Here is a 21,093-nt window from a genome sequence, read left to right on the forward strand (position 1 = left end):
TTTGAAATGTATGTGTTTTTGAGAGCGTTTTCAAAACGCTGCATTTTTCCTTGAGGAAAACGCCGTCTCAGTGTGGACGTGAGGCCAAAACGGAGAGAAAACGAAAACGCATTAGTGTGGACGTAGCCTCAGTCTTCTTGGATGAGAAGTAAAACGTCTTCAAGCAACTTAAAGAAGTCCAGACACTTTTCTTTCCAAGCTCCTTACTCTTCATCTGAAAAGGTTTCACTGGAAGGATCGCTGTCGAGAAGACGTTCTTAAGGAAGGGGGACAATTCAATTCAATTCAATTCAATTTTATTTATATAGCGCCAAATCACAACAAAAGTCGCCTCAAGGCGCTTCATAGATACAGAGAAAAACCCAACAATCATATGACCCCCTATGAGCAAGCACTTTGGCGACAGTGGGAAGGAAAAACTCCCTTTTAACAGGAAGAAACCTCCGGCAGAACCAGGCTCAGGGAGGGGCGGGGCCATCTGCTGCGACCGGTTGGGGTGAGAAAAGGAAGACAGGATAAAAGACATGCTGTGGAAGAGAGACAGAGGTTAATAACAGATATGATTCAATGCAGAGAGGTCTATTAACACATAGTGAGTGAGAAAGGTGACTGGAAAGGAAAAACTCAATGCATCATGGGAATCCCCCGGCAGCCTATGCCTATTGCAGCATAACTAAGGGAGGATTCAGGGTCACCTGGTCCAGCCCTAACTATATGCTTTAGCAAAAAGGAAAGTTTGAAGCCTAATCTTGAAAGTAGAGATAGTGTCTGTCTCCTGAATCCAAGCTGGAAGCTGGTTCCACAGAAGAGGGGCCTGAAAACTGAAGGCTCTGCCTCCCATTCTACTTTTAAATACTCTAGGAACAACAAGTAGGCCTGCAGTGCGAGAGCGAAGTGCTCTAATAGGGTGATATGGTACTACAAGGTCATTAAGATAAGATGGGGCCTGATTATTTAAGACCTTGTATGTGAGGAGCAGGATTTTGAATTCTGGATTTAACAGGAAGCCAAAACAGGAGAAATCTGCTCTCTCTTTCTAGTCCCTGTCAGGACTCTTGCTGCAGCATTTTGGATCAGCTGAAGGCTTTTCAGGGAGTTTTTAGGACTTCCTGATAATAATGAATTATAGTCGTCCAGCCTGGAAGTAATAAATGCATGAACTAGTTTTTCAGCGTCACTCCGAGACAGGATATTTCTAACTTTAGAGATGTTGCGCAAATGGAAGAACGCAGTCTTACATATTTGTTTAATATGTGCTTTGAAGGACATGTCCTGGTCAAAAATGACTCCAAGGTTCCTCACAGTGTTACTGGAGGCCAAGGTAATGCCATCCAGAGTAAGAATCTGCTTAGATACCATATTTCTAAGATTTTCAGGGCCGAGTACAATAACCTCAGTTTGATCTGAATTAAGAAGCAGAAAGTTAGCGGCCATCCAGGTCTTTATGTCTTTAAGACATTCCTGCAGTTTAACTCATTGGTGTGTGTTATCTGGCTTCATGGACAGATAGAGCTGGGTGTCATCGGCATAGCAGTGAAAATGTATGCTATGTCTTCTAATGATGCTGCCTAAGGGAAGCATGTATAATGTAAACAGAATTGGTCCTAGCACTGAACCCTGTGGAACTCCATAATTAACCTCAGTGTGTGAAGAGGACTCTCCATTTACATGCACAAACTGGAGTCTATTAGATAGATATGACAAGCTGAAAGTGCTCAGGTGCCACATTACACAAGAACTGGACTGAAAATCAGCAGCCACGGGTCTGATGCTTCGAGTGGTTGTTAATATGCACAGACGAGGTCAAAACACGGTGGAGGCTCTGTCACGGCTCAAGCCAGACGTCAGCATTTACTGAGCACAGAACAAAAGGCAGCCAGAGAAGAGCTTTGAATGTCCTCCTAGAAATATTCCTGAAGACTCCACAAAGAAACTTTTCCCAAGGTGGTCGTCCCAAATACTGACTGACAGTAAAGTACAAACTCTGTTTTTGCTTTCATGCTGTATTTCCATGTATGTTTGCACGTTTTAATGCATCGCCATGCCTGTATTTCACATTTTCCTAGCAAAATATAAAGAAATGAGGGATGGTTTGAGATTTTTGCAGAAGCAGCTTGTTAATCACTTGCTGATAAGATTACCAGATGATAAGACGGGGACACGTATGTCTTTGCATCACAAAGACATACAGCTTAGGAAACAGTTTATTATGTTGGACTGCAGTAAAGCACAGGCGGCTCTATTTGGCAGCATGAAGCTGCTGTTTTACATTACGCCTAATGTAAGCTACAGAAAGAGTTTCTCACTGTAATAAAAAAATTTTTTAAATCTGACAAATGCTGACTTCCTCAGGCCGGTACACTATTTTATGCCTAATAACTGACATCTTCAGGATTTCAAATGACGAAAGGAAGAAAAAAAATTGAAAAAATATGACCAAAAATAATTTGCATAAAGTCAAGATTTCAGATGAGTTAAGCACAAGTTTGAAATAACTAGACAAAGACAGCATATAACTGGCAAAAAACCCAAAACAACAACTATAGATTCATGCACAAGAATTCCAGGTTCATACAGAAACCACAGCTGCAGTGTGGTGTGTGCAGGTAATGAAATAACTGCACCCAGAATGCACTTCTGCTTCATAGGAAGGAAAGAAAACGCAGCATACGACAACACATTATTCCTGATTTTCTAGTCAACCATGCGGTTTAAGCTATAGCGACCTAGTGCGAAGGAACTCAACGTCTGATTCAGGATCAGAAAAATCGAACAGGAGACGTCGAAACAAAGAGGAAACAGTCGGTGGAAACACGCGTGCTATATTTAATAGGAGAGAACACCCTGACTGGGTGCCATACAGAAATGTCTTTGCTGATAAATACACCCTCAGTTCTGTTATCGCCAAATGAAAATAGTGAAAGGAAGCACTCTGATGGAAAAGTGCCCCACCCTCCACGCCAGCTACACCACGACTGTTTTGCAGACCAAACCCTGCTGCCTCTTTGAAGCAAAGAGATTTTTACATGCGGTGATTCTTCAGTATGAAATATATGAGTTATGAAGAAGCTCTGATGGGCCGTATCGGTGCCTCTCTTCTCCTGTGTGCAGTCTGGGAGCACAAATACAGACACTTCTAACTTTGAGGCAACAATTTGGGAAGCAGGAACAACGTGACCTCAAATCTGTCCGACACATTTTAAATGAAGTTGAGTATCAGCTGTGAGCCAGGTCTTACCAACCATCAGAGCGTAGTGGTTAGACTACACGCCTTTGGAACAGAGGATCGCAAGTTCGATTCCTGCCTGGGGCGTCTGTATCCAGTAAGGGTCCTAAGGCTAGACCCCCTATGCTAAGCAAGCCTACCGCAGACATGAGCGAGACAGATAAATATGAAGGCATGCCGGCTCGGACGTCGCCCGGATCAACAAGGTCCGCGTCAGGTGTTGAGGAACCAGGGCACCCTGACGAAAAGTGGGCTACTGGAACAAGAAGGCATCGGTGGGCAAGAGACGAAAACAGGGCGTTGTTGGAATGCTACTATGCAAGTAACCCCGGCGGAAGGGGCTACATGAATAGGATGAGGGACCTATGGATTCTTCGATACCCAACATCCACAATGACGGCGAAACAACTAGTAGCTCAGTGTTCCAACATTCGAAAGAAGGGACTGCTCTCACAGCTAGAGATTGACGAGGTACAACACAAATGCTACGGCAAGGAGGAGTCAGGACGCCAGGTCAGGGGGGAGATATCATCACCCCCACCCGAGATTGGGTACATAGCCCCAAGTGCGATAGGAGAAGGATCGTTGAGTGCGAGAGGAACTGACCTGAAAAATAGGATCATGGCCAAGCTTGAAACCTGGATCCCGCGTAGCCGGTTACCAAGATTACGTGAAGTTCCCTCAGAAGGTCTGCTAGATGATGTTAATGCAGCACTACGGACAATACCTACAACCACGATTACCGACACTAACAAGCTGATCTACAATACGGCAGCAGTGATCAGTGAGATGCTTGGCTACAAGTTGAACAGCGACATGGGGCAGTACCCTCCATGGAGAAGGAGGCTAGAGGGCAAGATCAAAGTAGCATGGAGGGAGGTTAGCCAACTAACGGAGTTGCAGAAAGGTGCGACAAATAAGGTGCCTAAGAAATACAGCAAGCTGTCCATACCTGAGGCCTTGGAAACTGCCAAGCAAAGACTCACAGCCTTGGCCAGCCGCTTGAGGAGGTACACCAGAGAGATAGAAGGCAGGAGAATAAACCAGCTGTTCTCCACAGAACCAGCAAAGGTGTACTCTCAGTGGCAAGGGAACAATAAGAGAACAGCACCACCAAGGCTGGAGACGGAGCAATACTGGAAGAGCATATGGGAGAAGGATGCAACCCATAACGGCAATGCTCAGTGGCTAGAGGATTTGAGGGCTGACCACAGCGACCTCCCTGAACAGGGTCCAGTAACCATCACAGTGGCAGATATCCAAGAAAGGGTCTCCAGTATGAAGAGTTGGACAGCACCAGGGCCCGACATGGTTCACGCCTACTGGCTGAAGAAGCTGACTGCACTCCACGAGCGTCTGGCAGCACAAATGAACCAGCTGCTAGTTAACGAGAGACACCCGGAATGGCTAACTGAAGGCCGGACGGTCCTGATCCCCAAGGACCCCAAGAAGGGACCGGTCCCCTCCAACTACCGACCAATAACCTGCCTCAGTACTACATGGAAGCTCCTGTCAGGCATCATATCGGCTAAGATGAACAGGCACATGGGTCAATACATGAGCGGGACACAGAAAGGAATTGGCAAGAATACCAGAGGCGCAAAACACCAGCTACTGGTAGACAGAACAATCAGCCGAGACTGCAAGACCAGACTGACCAACCTGTGCACTGCCTGGATTGATTACAAGAAGGCCTATGACTCAATGCCCCACAGCTGGATACTGGAATGCCTAGAATTGTACAAGATCAATGGGACCCTAAGAGCCTTCATCAGGAACTCAATGGGGATGTGGCGTACAACACTAGAGGCCAACTCCAAGCCCATAGCACAAGTCACCATCAAGTGCGGGATCTACCAAGGAGATGCTCTGTCCCCACTGCTGTTCTGCATAGGCCTGAACCCCCTCAGTGAGATCATTAACAAGACTGGCTACGGATACCGACTACAGAACGGAGCAGTTGTCAGCCACCTCCTGTACATGGATGACATCAAGCTGTATGCCAAGAGTGAACGAGACATCGATTCACTGATCCACACTACCAGGCTATACAGCAATGACATTGGAATGTCGTTCGGACTGGAGAAGTGTAGTCGGATGGTAACAAAGAGAGGGAAGGTAGTCAGAACTGAGGGGATTGAACTACCAGAAGGCAACATTGCAGACATAGAGGACAGTTACAAGTACTTGGGGATCCCACAGGCGAATGGGAACCATGAAGAGGCCGCTAGAAAAGCTGCAACCACCAAGTACCTGCAGAGGGTCAGGCAAGTCCTGAGGAGTCAGCTGAATGGTAAGAACAAGATCCGGGCCATCAACACGTACGCCCTGCCCGTGATCAGGTACCCTGCTGGGGTAATAGGCTGGCCAAAGGAGGAGATAGAAGCCACGGACATAAAGGCACTCCACGTGCAGGAAGGACAGGCCCCTGCACGGTATGTACCACCGGCAGATAGAGGAGGTGGCTGATATCCAGAAATCCTACCAGTGGCTGGACAAAGCTGGACTGAAAGACAGCACAGAGGCACTAATCATGGCAGCACAAGAACAAGCTCTGAGCACAAGATCCATAGAGGCTGGGGTCTATCACACCAGGCAAGACCCCAGGTGCAGGCTGTGTAAAGATGCCCCAGAGACAATCCAGCACATAACAGCAGGGTGCAAGATGCTAGCAGGCAAGGCATACATGGAACGCCATAACCAAGTGGCCGGCATAGTGTACAGGAACATCTGTGCCGAGTATAACCTGGAAGTCCCGAGGTCAAAATGGGAGATGCCCCCAAGGGTGGTGGAGAATGACCGAGCTAAGATCCTGTGGGACTTCCAGATACAGACGGACAAAATGGTGGTGGCTAACCAACCGGACATAGTGGTGGTAGACAAACAGAAGAAGATGGCCGTAGTGATCGATGTAGCGGTTCCGAATGACAGCAATATCAGGAAGAAGGAACACGAGAAGCTGGAGAAATACCAAGGGCTCAGAAAAGAGCTGGAGAGGATGTGGAGGGTGAAGGTAACGGTGGTCCCCGTGGTAATCGGAGCACTAGGTGCGGTGACTCCCAAGCTAGGCGAGTGGCTCCAGCAGATCCCAGGAACAACATCGGAGATCTCTGTCCAGAAGAGCGCAGTCCTGGGAACAGCTAAGATACTGCGCAGGACCCTCAAGCTCCCAGGCCTCTGGTAGAGGACCCGAGCTTGAAGGATGAACCGCCCGCAGGGGCGTGCTGGGTGTTTTATATATATATATATATATATATATATATATATATATATATATATATATATATATATATATATATATATATATATATATACACACACACACACGTGTGTGTGTGTGTAGCAGAAAATCGAAACTATGAGCTAAGAAGGCCCGGGGCAGAAGAAGGTAGATAATCCTGTATGGTTTTACTGTGGCAGGCAGCTCCTTTCACATCACACAAAGACATTCAATCCTTGTTAATAAAAAAAAAATAGTAATTAAGTTCAGGTTTAAAGAACTGACTTCCTGTGACTGTGGAAAACTAACTCTCTGAGGGAAAATGGCACGCCAGGGTTTATGGGGTGGGCTATTTAAGGGAAGCAGTGTGGCAAACTATCAGAGACCGAGGGATATGAGGGGGTCAAAGGTTACGTTTAGGAAATACACAATCATATCCTTGTTCTGGGTGATGAAACACGCACACTTAGGGATTTTTATTCTTTGCCTTTAGAAGGACTTCTAGTAGACGGGCTCGTGTCAGAGCACAGCAGGATTTGAGTTCTGGGTTAAAGCTCAGTCGGTCCCAACCTGCAGGCCTGGACTCGGAGCGACAGCCAGTTCGTACCATCCAACTTTATCTTGTGTGCACATACTGAATTATACACAAATACAATAACGCAAAAATATAGTTTCAGGCATCTAATGACATATTCAAATCGTGTTTAACAGTGTTGGGTAAGTTACTTTAAAATAGTAACTTAGTTACATTACTAGTTACTTCTCTCAAAAGTAACTCAGTTACTTCAAGTTACTCGTTACTTTCAAAGTAACTAGTTACTAGGGAAAGTAACTTTGGTTTTACTCAGAATTCTCTTGTTAATGTGTTGCTTCCATAACTTTGCCAGTCTTCTAGCTTGCTTACTTGCCACGGTGCACTGTGCCACCTACCAATAGAAAGGAAAAGATAATGTGCATATTTCCACGAGAGAAATCCCACGCCTGGACCGTCATTGACTGCTGCCATGATTCTAGCCTACGTCACAGCGTCATGTGCGCCTTTTACATGCAACACAAAAACTGCAGTCGTGGTGCTTCGATTGTACTCAGAACTCGGAAATTCTGCCTTCTGAATAGGAAGATGTAGGTAACACCAGACTGCAGATGAGCTGCATACATGGCTGGACTGGGACAGAAAATCGTCCCGGGCATTTTGACTGACCGGCCGCCATTATAGGAAAACTCATAAAGCCTTTGAATGATAATAAACACTGTTGTGACAGTGATGTACACTGTTCTGATGGTATATATGCATCAATCTATCAATCGTTTGTTGTAAGATTCAGATAATTATTTAATAAAAGCTAGACATTTTAAATGAGAATAAGAAAGAAAAGTATTTCTTTGTGCCCCCCTCTCCCTGTTAATGCCCTACCTGCCCCCCTGGCAACACTTTGCTAGACCCGCCCCTGCACAGTTACCAGCTGTCAGCTACCTAAAAAAGGATCCTGGTGTTATTTGTCTCTCAGAAACAGCTCATAACTTCCCTTCAACTCATTCATGTCACCTAAAAGGTAAACCTGTTTCTCCATCACCTGTTCAGTAAGGACATCTCCTGGTTTCATCTTCATGTTTCCCTCTCACCACATATCCAAACCATATCATGACCAGCAGGTTTACAGCTGTGGCTCCAGCAAACATCAGCTGATACTAGAAATTAATATTAAATAAATTCTAACAACAGCTGATCGAGCTTAAACGTGCTGCTGTTGTTTAGCGCGACATCCGCTGGTTTCCTCTTTCGGAGCAAAGTGAGCGATAAACAAACAAGAGAGCCGATCAGCTGATTATTGATCAGTTTCATGATTGAAGTAGAAACGGGAGAGAGAGGGTGAGAGGATGAGAGAAGAGGCAGCTGTGCAGCGTAAACACAGAATAACTCCAGCTTTGTGCCTTTTCCATTGCAGCTGAATTACGGGACAAACTGTTCCTTTTCACTTCAATAAGAAACGCGTAATATTTCTCTGAATACCAGACGGGACGGTTGGCAACTCTAATAACTTATGAACAAAATAAAGTTCAACATCAGTAACTTCATAGCACCACCCAGCTGTATAGAAACTCCGTCATGCTAGCTAGCACGCAGTACGGAAAAAGTCAGAATAACGAAAATAAACTCCACCTACACTTGGTTTATATCTGACCCAGAGAGACTGCAGGTCATAACTTCTTACCTGAAGTTCAGTTCACACTTGGACCACGCCTCGGGTCTCTTTTCCTTCTGCGTCCCCTTTCCTTCATCCACCTGCTGGCCTCCACCACTTGCTAATGTTACTGAATCTGTGGAAGCTCCGCGATGCCACCACACGAAGTAACGAGTAACGACCCTATCTAAATCCCAGTAACGACTAACGCGTTCCTGGTTTTGGCATAATAACTAGTTACCGTGCTCGTTACCACAATAATAACGTAGTTACTGTAATGCGTTACTTAATAACGCGTTAGTCCCAACACTGGTGTTTAAGTTATTTTATTCTAAACTTGGGTAGCAGCGAGAGTTTCCCCTTTTTTCTTCTGTTTAACTGAAATGAAAAACAGATCCCAGCGTGGGCACCTCGACCGTAAAACACATTAAAGTGGCACAAAAGCCTGGATCACAGAAAATAAACCAGTGATGCTTTCCCACTATTAAAAAATAGGATTGCCTGTTTAATTCAAACCCAGATCTCAGACACTGATTCGGGGGAAAAGGATCATTTTATGAACAAACCCTTTCTCAGCTCAGTCAAAGAATTTCATGATAATGTTTTGATATTTAAATAATACATATACCTTGTTGTACAAACACTGTATATAAAGGATGGACATAGACAGTGATGTCACCAGTTGGTTTGTGAAGTCTCATTATGAAGGTGGATACTTTTTAACCCTAAATGAGATGATCATTTAGAAATTCAACATCACTTTGTAATAGCGAATCTTTGAACTAACAATTGAAACAATAAAAGCACTTTTTTATTTTTTTTATTTTACTGAGCCCAGACATTTGGGATTCAAGGTCCTTTACGACATCATAGGAACCCTTTCGGTAACCAGAGGAGTCGCCCCCTGCTGGCCTATAGAGAGAATGCAGGTTTCATGGCTTTACTTTTTAGAAACAAGACCAGAGGCGAGGCCACATCCATCTTTTATATACAGGCTATGGGTTGTCTCACCTTGTGACTGAGCAAACTCATCTTTGTGACCTCCTGCGACCTGGGTGGCAACCATGACGACAATGAAAGTGCAGACCAGACCAGTCCTCCATAGCATCTCCATGGTTACTACAGTAGTTGCTATAGTAACAAAATTCAGTGCAGTGGTCCCCGTGCCTCTGTTCCAACATGTCTCCTGCCCTCTCGGATGCCCCGTTGCCTAGCAGAGGGACAGCTCAGCGCTCTGCTGGGCCATGGCTGCAAAAGATCGGAGAGCCAGCAGCGTCTTCGGCGTTTTGTCAGCAAGAGGTGATGGACCCTGAAGAAGTCCTCACAGAAGTGGAAAACACCTAGACGGGTTTCTCAAGGGGCTCAGCGGCAGTGGTGGCTTCACACCCCTCTCCGTTTGCCTGCAGAAGAGAAGCTGTTTAGTGACTGCAGGAGGAAGGCCAGGAAAGGGTTTGAAAGGGTGGGGAAAGACAAACTTAGGCTCAAAGACGAAGGAGGAACAAGGGAGACACAGTAAAACACAGACAGAGGGAGAGCATGAGATCCCAATGACCCATGCAGTTCCCAGTCTAACAAGGCAAATCTACCCAGTTCATATTCAAGGACTGCCCAGTCCTCCATTGTTCCTTGTGATAATCAATCTTGGCTTTAGTAAGGGTAAGTACCCAGTCTTTCACTCTGGTGACCAGCGATAACAATAGGTCCCAACCTGGGGCCTCTGAGGACCCACACTTTAAGCTGACTGTCCACCGGAAAGAGTTCAAACACAAAGGAGGCCATTGATCTCGTAGAAAGCTGTGCTCGGTGCCCAAACGGGGCTAGGAGTGGGTATTATGTCAGAGGGTCTGAGGGTAAAATGAGCCAATTTGAGAGACGCAGCAGGTTGCCATCACCGCTACCCTGCCTGACTCTGCAACCTGCATGGCTGAGCGACCCACTGGCTGGTATCCAGCTTACTAACTGGCCAACTAACTAGCAGACCGATGGTGTGAGTGCCTATACATCAACCAGTGTTGATATTTGGAGCACAACACAGACAGATAATATCGCCTTTTTCTGAATCCGAGGCCCCTAGTTTAAGAAAATAAATGAATAAATAATAAAAATACAGGAGCAACAATAAGACTTCAAAAACAAACATTCAAATTTGATGATTTCTTGCTTCCCTCACCACCAGCCCGTTGTGGCAGACAGCCGCCCCACAGTAGGATAAGCAGCCCACATTTCTTTAGGTTGTAGACTTCAGCTTCAGCCAAAGCTGACAAAAGACCTAATGCTGGTGTTTCATGTGGCCTGTGCACAGCAGTGGTACTTAACAAGGCTTAAACCTTTAATTACAGCAAATGAAAGAAGGCACAACAGGAAATAAAGGACATGATTTGCACAGTAGTGAACAAAGCCAGTTCTGAGTCAGCAGATGACAGCTAGTGTTTTACCCTGACAGATGTGACTCTATGAACAGAAAGCTTTTAAGACCGTATGCAGGTAAAAGTTCAGCATCACAAATTTCTTTCTTGTGTCGTTCTTTTCCACACCACTAATTTAGCCGTCGAGTGCTATAAATAATCCTCAGGCTCTTTTTTTATTATTTTTGTGTCCTTTGAGACAAACATGCAGCAAGATTATAATAACAATGGAAAAACGACTTCCTCATCCACACAGTACCCATTACAAAAACAAGAGCGGAGCCAGGAATCGGCAGTCACAGTTTCATGGGTGCCCTTCTCTCTCTTTTGACTTGAGTTTCCTGGCTACATATTGCAGTGTCAGCTAAAAACCCAGCCCTATCCTCCAGTAAAGTCTGCCCACCCAGCTTTACTCTTGTCCCAGCCCTGCTAGCCTCCCTCCCTCAGAGCTGTCTGGGGAGAGAAGAGCGAGCGGAGACGCCGCACTGGCCCAGATGGCTGGCGGCTAACCAACTGCAGCCAAAGGTAATCGGAGGCAGATGGGAAACCTTTTGGTGACGAGAGCAGGGGGAACAAGTTGCCTCCTGCAAAAAAAAGAAAAGGAGGAGGGAAAAAAAAGCCAAGTGCAGAATCTGAAGGCAATGAGAGAGGGAAAGAGAGGGGAGTGTAAGCTATTCAAGCCAGCTGGGAGAGCCATTCTTGAGTGTTAATACTCTAAACTGAGTGTGGAGGAGATGAAAGGGCCCCTAATGTGGCTCTTGCTTAATTTCACACAGCGACGGGCAGGTACAGTTCAAAACTAAAAAGAAAGAAAGAAAGCTTGCTTTAAAAACAATGAGGGGTCTTTGTGCTGTTGCAACTTCCCTCATATATGGAACAACTAAAAGTCTTTCTCCCCTCCCTCCCTCCCTCCCTCCTCCGGCTTTCTCCCAGTCATTTCCTGCGCGAGCCAAGCTCCCTTTCCATTTTCATTACTTGTTTCTGCACAGCTCTCGATTTATTGTGGGCTTATTAGACTTGCTATCAAGTGCTTTTCATGACCACTACATCTCCTCTTGTTTACTTAAGCCAGAGAAAGAGAGGAGAGATAGGACCCCCCCCCCCCCCCCCCCCCCAACACACACACAAACTAGTGCTATTCAAATACAGCTGCTAAGAAAGATTTGTGGACAGGCTTCACACACACCACAACACGCATGCACCGCCGCGCACACAGCTCTTCTGGTAAATTATTGCTACTCTGGAAATGCGGCTAAATTAAGAGAGAGCTGTCTCGCAGAGGTGACGGCGTTGTACATCTTCCTGTTGTGCAAAGCTTTCCCTCTGGGCTGTATCACTTGTACGAAATAAAAAGCGTATGTTTGTCAGGAGGCCAGGCCGAGGCGAGCGCGCGCGCGCGCGCGCACGGACTCTCCGGGGTCTGGGTTTTGCTTGGATGGATATCGACCGTATAGCTCTACAATCGCGGCCAAAAAAAGAAAAAGGAAAGGAAAGGGGAGGGGGCTCCGAGCCGGGCCACACAGCTTCCAGGGCTATCAGAGCTTTGCAGAGGAGAAAAGAAAGGGGTCGTTGTTACCAAGAGAGAAAGGAGTTGGAGCGCACGGGATAATTAGGTGGGAATTTAAGGGTGGGCCAAAATACTCAAGTGTAATCAAGTCAGTGGACCCTGAGGCATATTGACACGTCACTTCTATTTTTTTATAATCTGATCATCTACTGAACACTGACTGGTGCGTTTTTATAACTGTGTTTAACAGGATGGATATTCCTTTTTCATACTGCAGCCTAACTATGCTGTCCTTGTGTCTAACCGCTGCCAGGGAGAGTGCAGCTATCCGAAAACTAGCACGCTAATCAAAACCATATGACCGGTCTGTGTCGACCGCACAGATGCTAAGTGTCCCTCAGCTCAGCTTCAAGTCTGGGACAGCACCCCCACCACTGCCACTACTCTAAATATATATATATATAGTCTCCACTTTGGTCAGCAGAGAGCACACGAATCAGCTTTAGGTTGAGTTTATTATTTCATGTAACTGCACGCCACAGTTTCTCTGTCCAAATGAGACCGTGAGGGAGCGAATCGCGCACATCAGCGTCCGTCAGCCTCAGCATCAACTCCTTGAATAAATAAAAATAAGTCATGATCACCATCAACATGAAGCCTGGACAGGTGACAGAGAGGGTGGAATCATATCTCAGATTAAAATCTCTGGTAAAAATAAATAAATAAATAAGGCAGAAGAAGGAGAAAAGTGCAGGCATTCCTTTCTCTGTTTCCCCAAATAAACAGTGTGCAGATGAAAAGTGGGAACATAAACAGGCCGGAGAACCTCGGATGTGCTCCCCTCACTGAAAATGTCCTTCTCTAAGTCTGAAACAATATTTAGTGAGAGAGAGAGAGCTGACTCGACACGGAGTGAGTGAACCAGCGCAGCACAGATGGCAGAGGAGGCTTTTCTCTTTCTGTCTTTTATCTGGTTTACGACTGACAACAATCCAAAAAACACCAAAAATATTCATTACGACAGGCAAAGCCTTACATTTGCTGGAATCTTTAATGTTCAGCGTTAAAATGATTGCAGAGCTGAACTGACAGAGGCTTGCCTGTCAGTTCAGCTCTGCAATCAAGAAAAGAAGAAAGAAAGAAATTGAAAAAATGTGCAGGTTACAGAAAAGCTGTGCAGTTCTGGGAGGCACCGACCTGACCCAGGACAAATAAAGTAAATTTGCTGTCCTAATAGAGGCAGCAGCCAATTTAAGGTTACTATGAAGTTGAATGAGTGCTACCAAAAAAGGAGAAGGAGGAGATTTAAACACAAAAGCATCACATGTGGATGTGAAGAAAAGGAGAAGTGTGCGTAATCTGGTAAAACTACACATCCACGTTGCGTTTTTTATGGGAGCAAAATAAAAAACTAAAACTGTATCTGTGTGTGCTAAAGAATATTTCTGCAAAATAATAATAATGATAAAAATGTTGCACGGTGATCAGGAAACCTGCACATCTGTCATTCGTGCTGTTTGGACGTGCATGTGCTGATATGTCACACAGCCAATGATTCCACATCTGTGTCTCTAAACCTGTGCTCGCCCCTCTGTTTATCATAATGTTACATATAGTCTAAATATAGTACACTAGCAACAGTCTAAATGTTTTCCGTGATAACACTTTAGCAACTTTAGAAACGGGCTGCAGATTTAGTGCGCTTTGGAGCAACTGCGAGTAGCGCCCCCAGCCGGCGAACGACACAACGCCACCATTCACCAGGTACCTGATGTCCGCTGACAGCCACATCATCCCTTCAGCAACACGCAGACACAAACACAGACACACAAACACAGACGCACACCGTCTTGTCATCAGCTAACAAGGAGACCCCAGCGCTAATAAGTAAGAACTCCGAAGAAGAAGAGAAGCAACTCACGGACTCGAGGTTTTAGGAATAGTACAAATCCCCTAAGACAGCGTGAGGCTCACGTCCGCAGAGGTGCACCTAATGATCTCATGACAGCAAGAGCCTCACTAAATATGGGCGACATGCAGTGTTTCTGCAGGAAGGAGCGGACAAGAGCTTAGAAGAGCCAGCATCATGCCAGGGCAGTGCCTTTCCTTCTTACAGAGCTGTGCATGAGAGAGAGTGGAGCCGAGCTCGGTGACCTACCTTCCCGTGTCCCCGTGCAGAAGTTTCCGATGTGAGTCTGTCCTCAGCAGCCGAGCGGAGAGGAGGCGGTGCCGGCAGGAGACTGAGGAGACTCAACTTCTTCCACTTCCACAAGCGGAGAGAAGGAGTCTGGTGTCAATTTCCCCCGTGGTAAAAATAGAAGCGTCCGGGAGCAAAAATTTCAAAATAAAGTTTGTCTTGGCAGGACTCCACAGTTGGCAAGGGGCCGATGAGAAATACAGAGCTGTGGCCAAGATAGCTGATGTTGGTCTAAGACCTTTACGCAACTTTGTATCACGCATACCTGTAACCCGTGAACACTGTGCATAAAAATGTGGTTGGTCAGTTTGTGTTTTCTTTGCGCATGACAGACCTGACACTGAGTCCAGTAAAACAGCTTAAATAGTGGCTCAAGCTCGAACTGTTTTAGAAGCAGAAGCAGAAGGCGTCTAGTCCTTCTCACTGAGCATACTGTTTGGCTGTTTTCGGACCGGAAATCCTATAAAATGCTTTAAATAAATAAATAAATCCTGCAGATTACACCACTTCGTGGAAATCTGGCCCTGCTCAGCTCGATATAAAAAGAAGTCTGACAGGTCTAAGCTCAAATAAATCCTATTTTTTGCGAGTTCTTGAGCGCCACAATCTAACTTTGACCTCTGAAAAGCACAACTCGATTAGGAGCCTGTGCTTTCCACACTTTGTTTCAAGGAGCTCTTGTTGTGGTGACTTTTAAGAGGTCATTCTTGGGGCGAATTACCCACACCTGCTTTGGGGGTTCAACCTGGTGATCAGTTCTACAACTTCAGTCTGAATTCGACCAAATTAAACTGACTTCTTGCTCCGATTAGGACATGGCTGAAACTTCCTACCTGTAAAATGCATGCTTTTATTTTGTAGGAAAACATTTTCCTCTGTGGTTTCGTTTTGTCTGTTTTTGCAGGACTGGATTCAGCGGGATCCTGCTGACTCGGTGCCAGATCTGCAACTCCAAAGAAGCAGCTGCAGCCGCTGCAGAGGTGGGGGTTGAGTGTGTGTGGGGTTTGCTATCCCTGCTGTTGGTTTGGTGCTGTGGGTATCGCACAGGTGCTGGAGTGGAGAGTAGATGTCTGTTATGTCATGATGGCAATTCTCCCTCAACACAGTATCCTGGCTACACCACAAGTTCTGTAACTTAGACGTGTACATGTATCTATACGTGTAACGAAGCGCAAGTTTGGGCTTAAATTGTCAGAAATAAATGTGTGAAATTACATAAAAAGTGCTCCAGGTCATTGCCCAGACTGTCCTGTGATTATAAAACAGGTTTTTGTTAATTCACAGAAATATCCTGGGGATTTTTTTTTTAATCTATTATGAAAAACATAAATTTCTAGAGAAGACGGTTAAAAAAGTTAAATATCTGTCATTTAATTGTTTAGTCACAAGTTAATTACTTTAGTAAATGGGTTTGGGGTCTTTATCAGTAGGAAATGCTGTAAAACCTATAAAAATTCAGCTAAAAGACCAAAATTTATCCCAGAAGTCTCCAGCAGTTACCTCGGTTGCCTAGCAACCACTCACAGTAAAAACCTCAAAGCTTCCTGTAAAATATCAAATTAACGCTTTTACACATTTAAAAATTTTTTTACATGTGTAGAAATTAAACAAAGAATGTAACATGAATGTGCTTTTGGATGTTACACCAGCTACATATTTCCCTCCCTCTAGTCTTTTTGCTGCTAAGATACAACGCTTTGAAAAAGTATTTGCCCCCTTCCCGATTTCTTTTGCTCCCTTTTGGTATATTTGTCACACTTACATGTTTCACATCATCAAACTAATTGTAATATTAGAGAAAAATAACCAGAGTAAATACAAAACAAATACTCCAACCCTACCCGGCCGTACGTGAAAAGTCATCGCCCCCTAAATCTGACAGCTGGAAGAACTGCAGTCAAGTGTTTGTGATAACTGACAATCAGTCTTTTACATCACTGTGGAGGAATTCTTCGCCAAATCTTCTTTGTAGAATTGTTTGAATTCAGCCACATTAGAGGATTTTAAAACACGAAAAGCTTGTTTAAGTTCATGCCAACACATCTCAATTGGATTTGAGTCCGGACTTTGACTAGGCCTCTCAAAAACCTCTTTTGCTTTAGTCACTCAGAGGTAGACTTATGATGTGTTTCGGATCACTGACCTGCTGCATAACCCGAGTGATGGCTGGACATCCTCCAGCAGACAGCAGAATCCAGGTTCCATCAATTACAGCAAGTCGCCCTGAAGCAGCAAAGCAACCCGAGACCATCACACTACCACAGCCACCCCAAAAACCGCTTTTTGTATTTACTCTGGTTATTTTTGTCTCTATTTAAGTGTCACAAATATGCCAAAAAACTAAGAAATCAGGAAGGGGTTACTGTTACCCTAGCTATGACTTAACCTTTTAACCTTTAATGTATTTTATAATTTTAACAATTCATCTAAAAGACTATCGATATAAAGTGTTTTGTATATATTGTAAACATATGTACACAAACATATGTATGTTCATTTTGGACAGCACCTGGCCAGCTGTCTTTTCTGCTGTCTCCACTCTTTATATTTAAATCCTATCAATTCATGGGACAGTGCCAGCTGACTGCACGTGTTCAGCTGTCATGTGAGAATGTGAAATGCAAAAACAGATAAACAGACGGAGCACTGCGCCGTAAACAAGGGGAAACTCATGATGGTCAAATGTCATCTATCTACAGGTGCTGAAAAATAGGTCAGCGCCTTGTGTAAAACCACCACTTGCTATTTTACAGCTTTTGCATGGCTGACTTTGTATAAATAAATAGGATGATTGCAACATGAAGAGAAGACTGCTCGAAGAACGAGGCCATCATTTTAATAATTAGGCATCCTTAGATGTAGGTTTAGGGCAAGAGGTGCAAAGGCCTACTCAGACCACCACGAGCATGAAGCGGCAGACGGTCGGTGACTAACACCAGCCTGGGGCAGTTAGGCTGATGGTGGTGCAGAAGTGCGGAAGACAAAGAAGATCGAGCATGCAAATTTTTGACCTTTAACATGTAAGATGTTACTTTGTTTATTCTATGGACAGAGGAATCTCTTTCCCTTTGTTCATGGGCTAAGTAAGTGCATCCTGACTCGAGTTCAACCAGCAGACCAAATCGTTTTCATCTCGAAAGCAAAAAAGAGGAACTCCCCAATAATGCTGGTTTATTCTTCTAATATTAATTCACTGTTTCGCATATTCAGACATGGCACTGTACAGATTGTAATACATCAGCTGGGATTTAACTTAACTGAGAGGCTCACTGGTGACAGTCAAACTGAAATCAGCCCTCCACGCATGCCATTTGCCGTTTTGCCTGTGTGTGGGTTTGTGTGTGTGTATGTGAGTGTGTGTCATTGTCTCTAAACCCTCGCGTCTTCACAGCACCTTACATTTCTGTCAGATCAACAGATATATCTTTGCCTCTGAAGCAACAACACCGCTCTGCGTCTGCCTGGAACAACAGTGCTCTGTAAGTTTTTTTTATATCTGATTATGTAACAACAGACTGTGTCGTATTGGTTAAACTGGTTAGTTACACTTATGTATATACTTGTGTCTTGTGTGGAAAAACACAACAGCCCAGTAAGGTGGGTGAAAGTAAGACGACCTGAAGTCTGAGCCTGAGAAGTTGCTGTAATGCAGTTATACAGACAAAAAGCTGCAAAGGAGTTTGAACTCGATGTGCTCGAGAATTCACATATTTGAGTAAACGTTGATTTAATAGCAACATGAGGCCATGAAACATGTGAAAATGTAGTTTAGCTATTCATTTACAAAGTTTTTGATGACTTCAGTCCAACAAGATCTAATCGATCAGTTAAATTTAATTCCAACTGAGGTTTGTTTTATATTCACAACTATATAGAAACAGTCAAAAAAAAGGAGAATAAAAGAGTGCGTGCACCGCAGTCGGCCGCGGCATTGTTGCTCTGGCTCAGAAAAGCAGTCATTACATGCTCAAAACATAAATAGCTGCTTTCATTGCGACTTGGAATAGAAAACCAAAAAAAAATGGTGTAGGTTTTAAGACACCCAAGAGGTCCGTGTGTGTCTGTGATCCCTTGTAACTGTTCTTAAAATGACTGGATGTATTTTGGGTGCTGCACTGAGGCATATCTGCTACATGTGTCGGCCACAGTCGGACAGAATCGGTTTGGACGAGCAGAAGAGGAATTTTTACGTGCAGAACGGGCTCTGTTTAACTCACAGTGTGATATTCAGAGTTTTAGCATAGTTTATTTTTAGATAAAGACAGGGTTGACACAAACACTCATTATAGTGAACAGAAATCAAAGTAGAGTTATTGTTAAGAGGAATATAAATCTCTCTTTGAATGCTAATGAATCCTACCTGAGGTAGGCCTGAACAGTTAATGTGATTTAATCACATCTTGTCAGGTTATTTCCCAGGTGCTGTACAGACTTTGGAAAACATAAAGCAGATAACAGGACCTAACAACAACTTTTTTCCACTGATTCAGGAAATAATGATTCACTTTGGGGCATTTGGGCTCCTGATTTCAGATGCACTTTCTTATCCAACTCCACCTACACGCTTCGAACGCTCGCTCAGTTTTGTTGGAAAAAAAATTTCATATGTGACAGTTAAAGGGCACATTGTCTGTTTTGAGGTGCCTACACAGTCTCGCGCATTGATGTATGTACAGAGAAATGCTTCGAGTTGCACAGCCATGAGCTAACTTCCTGATATCACAAAGAAAATAATCATGACCTAAAAACTCTAAATAGTTATCACTGCTATGCTCTTGATTTAATATCAGTGGGTAATCTACAGAAAACAGAGAGGCACATCGACTGTCTGAGCTCACGCTGGTGCGTTCGTGCGTGATAAGGACCAACACTGTTCTGGTGATTTGCTTTTTGTCATGTTGTTCTCAGCAGCCAGTTAAGCAGCTATTTGACTGATCGCTATTTACACCAAGCACGTTTCTGCCTCTTGTCGGGTTCCCCACTTCAACACTGTGACTGTGCCCACATATTAATAATATTTCTGCTGTTTAAATGAGCCGAGGAGGAGTTTACACTCAGTAACACAAATATTACACAAATGGTTTATTTTTCTAAAACCTGTAGCTGTACTTGGTTACCACGCGTCAGACTGACACATCTGAGAAAAGTACTGTGAAGAATAACAGTGACTGTGATGACGCGCTGGCTTTTCTTTGCAATAAATGATCATTTTCCAGGTTTTCTGTGGGCCAGAAGCCCCTAATTCATCTTATATGGGTCAGATTACAGGTGTGTTGTGACAGCTGGGCCACACTAGGCTTGGTGTGACAGATGTCAAGCTTGTCTACTGAGTATTAGGCTAGATCTAGCTTACGTAGCATTTGCTAGCGAGCCATAAGTAGCCCTGCTATCTGGGTCCAGAGGCCACAATGGGGTTGGGTTTTTTTAAAATTATTTTTTAAATATTTCAGCAAAAACTGTTTAAAAAAATTAAAGTCCTCTTCACTTTTGTCAACGACGTCCCCATCTTCTTCCTCGTTTAGTTCTTCCTTCACATTAGCACGTGTTAGCACGCTAACGCACCCAGCTAAAAAAAAGTTGAGGACTGTAAACGCTAAACATGAGCACATAACGCTGTCAGCTCTAAGCGCTGCTCTGCCTTCATGTCGAATGTGTTTCCGCTGCTAATGTTTATGCTTCCTAATTGTGGTTTACTTGAATAAACACTTGACGCTTGCGCTGAGGTCGCCTTTAAAAGCTCGACCTCGTTGCTTTTATCCGAGCGCAAATGGTTTGAAGATGTCAAAGTATTCGCATAGTCTGTCGAAGCTCGTGCGTCCGAGCACATAATGTTGTGGCGGGTTAGCCATTATGACAAGATAGAAATGGTGAACCCACCAGAAAGATCATAATGGCCGCCGTGTTTCGTTTCGCTCTGTCACAACCCCCGTTATCACTGCCATCTAAAACGATAACCTGGAGCTGTGAGTCTGCCGAGAACAGACGAGTTTGACCAAATGACAAACACAATCAGGTTTTTGATTCCTATTTAATTGCATTTACTCTCACATCAGAAAACTTTCTCTCTGTTCTCTGTGGAAAACGAGCGTTCAGGCCTCGAGATCTCGTGTCGAGTCCTCGGCTTGCTGAAAACAGAGTGACTCATAGGACTCTTTTTTTCCACCACTCATTGGGTCAATCACTATCTGCTTACTCTGCAACACTCTTGTACCAAAGTATTCTTTGCACATCAGAGGGAATTATACACTGCATGCAAACAGTTTCTGTGTGTTAGTCCGGGGCGCTGCATGAAAGACACCCCGCAACAGTGTGGGTTCAAAGCTTGGCTCAGGAACCGTGCCATGTGTCGCCTCAT

At 44.5% G+C, this 21,093-nt stretch overlaps 2 protein-coding genes across 3 annotated transcripts in view; one reads left to right on the forward strand and one right to left on the reverse strand.

The window, feature by feature from the left end:
• The window catches only part of adamts10 (ADAM metallopeptidase with thrombospondin type 1 motif, 10), a 56,451-nt gene extending 46,619 nt beyond the window's left edge, over window positions 1–9,832 (reverse strand). Inside the window, exon 1 of the mRNA XM_086268144.1 lies at window positions 9,641–9,832. Coding sequence (XP_086124270.1) covers window positions 9,641–9,743 — 103 coding nt within the window. The 5' untranslated portion in view covers window positions 9,744–9,832. The remainder of the gene's footprint in view (window positions 1–9,640) is intronic.
• zap70 (zeta chain of T cell receptor associated protein kinase 70) overlaps window positions 1–21,093 on the forward strand; it is a 41,606-nt gene that overhangs the window by 10,122 nt on the left and 10,391 nt on the right. The window contains exon 3 of one of the 2 annotated variants that reach the window (XM_086268141.1): window positions 15,643–15,718. In XM_086268141.1, the coding sequence (XP_086124267.1) occupies window positions 15,643–15,718 (76 nt within the window). Of the gene's footprint in view, window positions 1–15,642; window positions 15,719–18,081; window positions 18,218–21,093 lie in introns of those variants that run through there. The other variant, XM_086268142.1, reaches the window with a different exon arrangement.

This window comes from Aulonocara sp. 'chitande type north' Nkhata Bay, linkage group LG17 (assembly GCF_057382095.1).
Source record: "Aulonocara sp. 'chitande type north' Nkhata Bay isolate Kocher_YH1m ecotype deep benthic linkage group LG17, A_spYH_male_GT1.1, whole genome shotgun sequence".
NCBI lineage: Eukaryota > Metazoa > Chordata > Actinopteri > Cichliformes > Cichlidae > Aulonocara > Aulonocara sp. 'chitande type north' Nkhata Bay.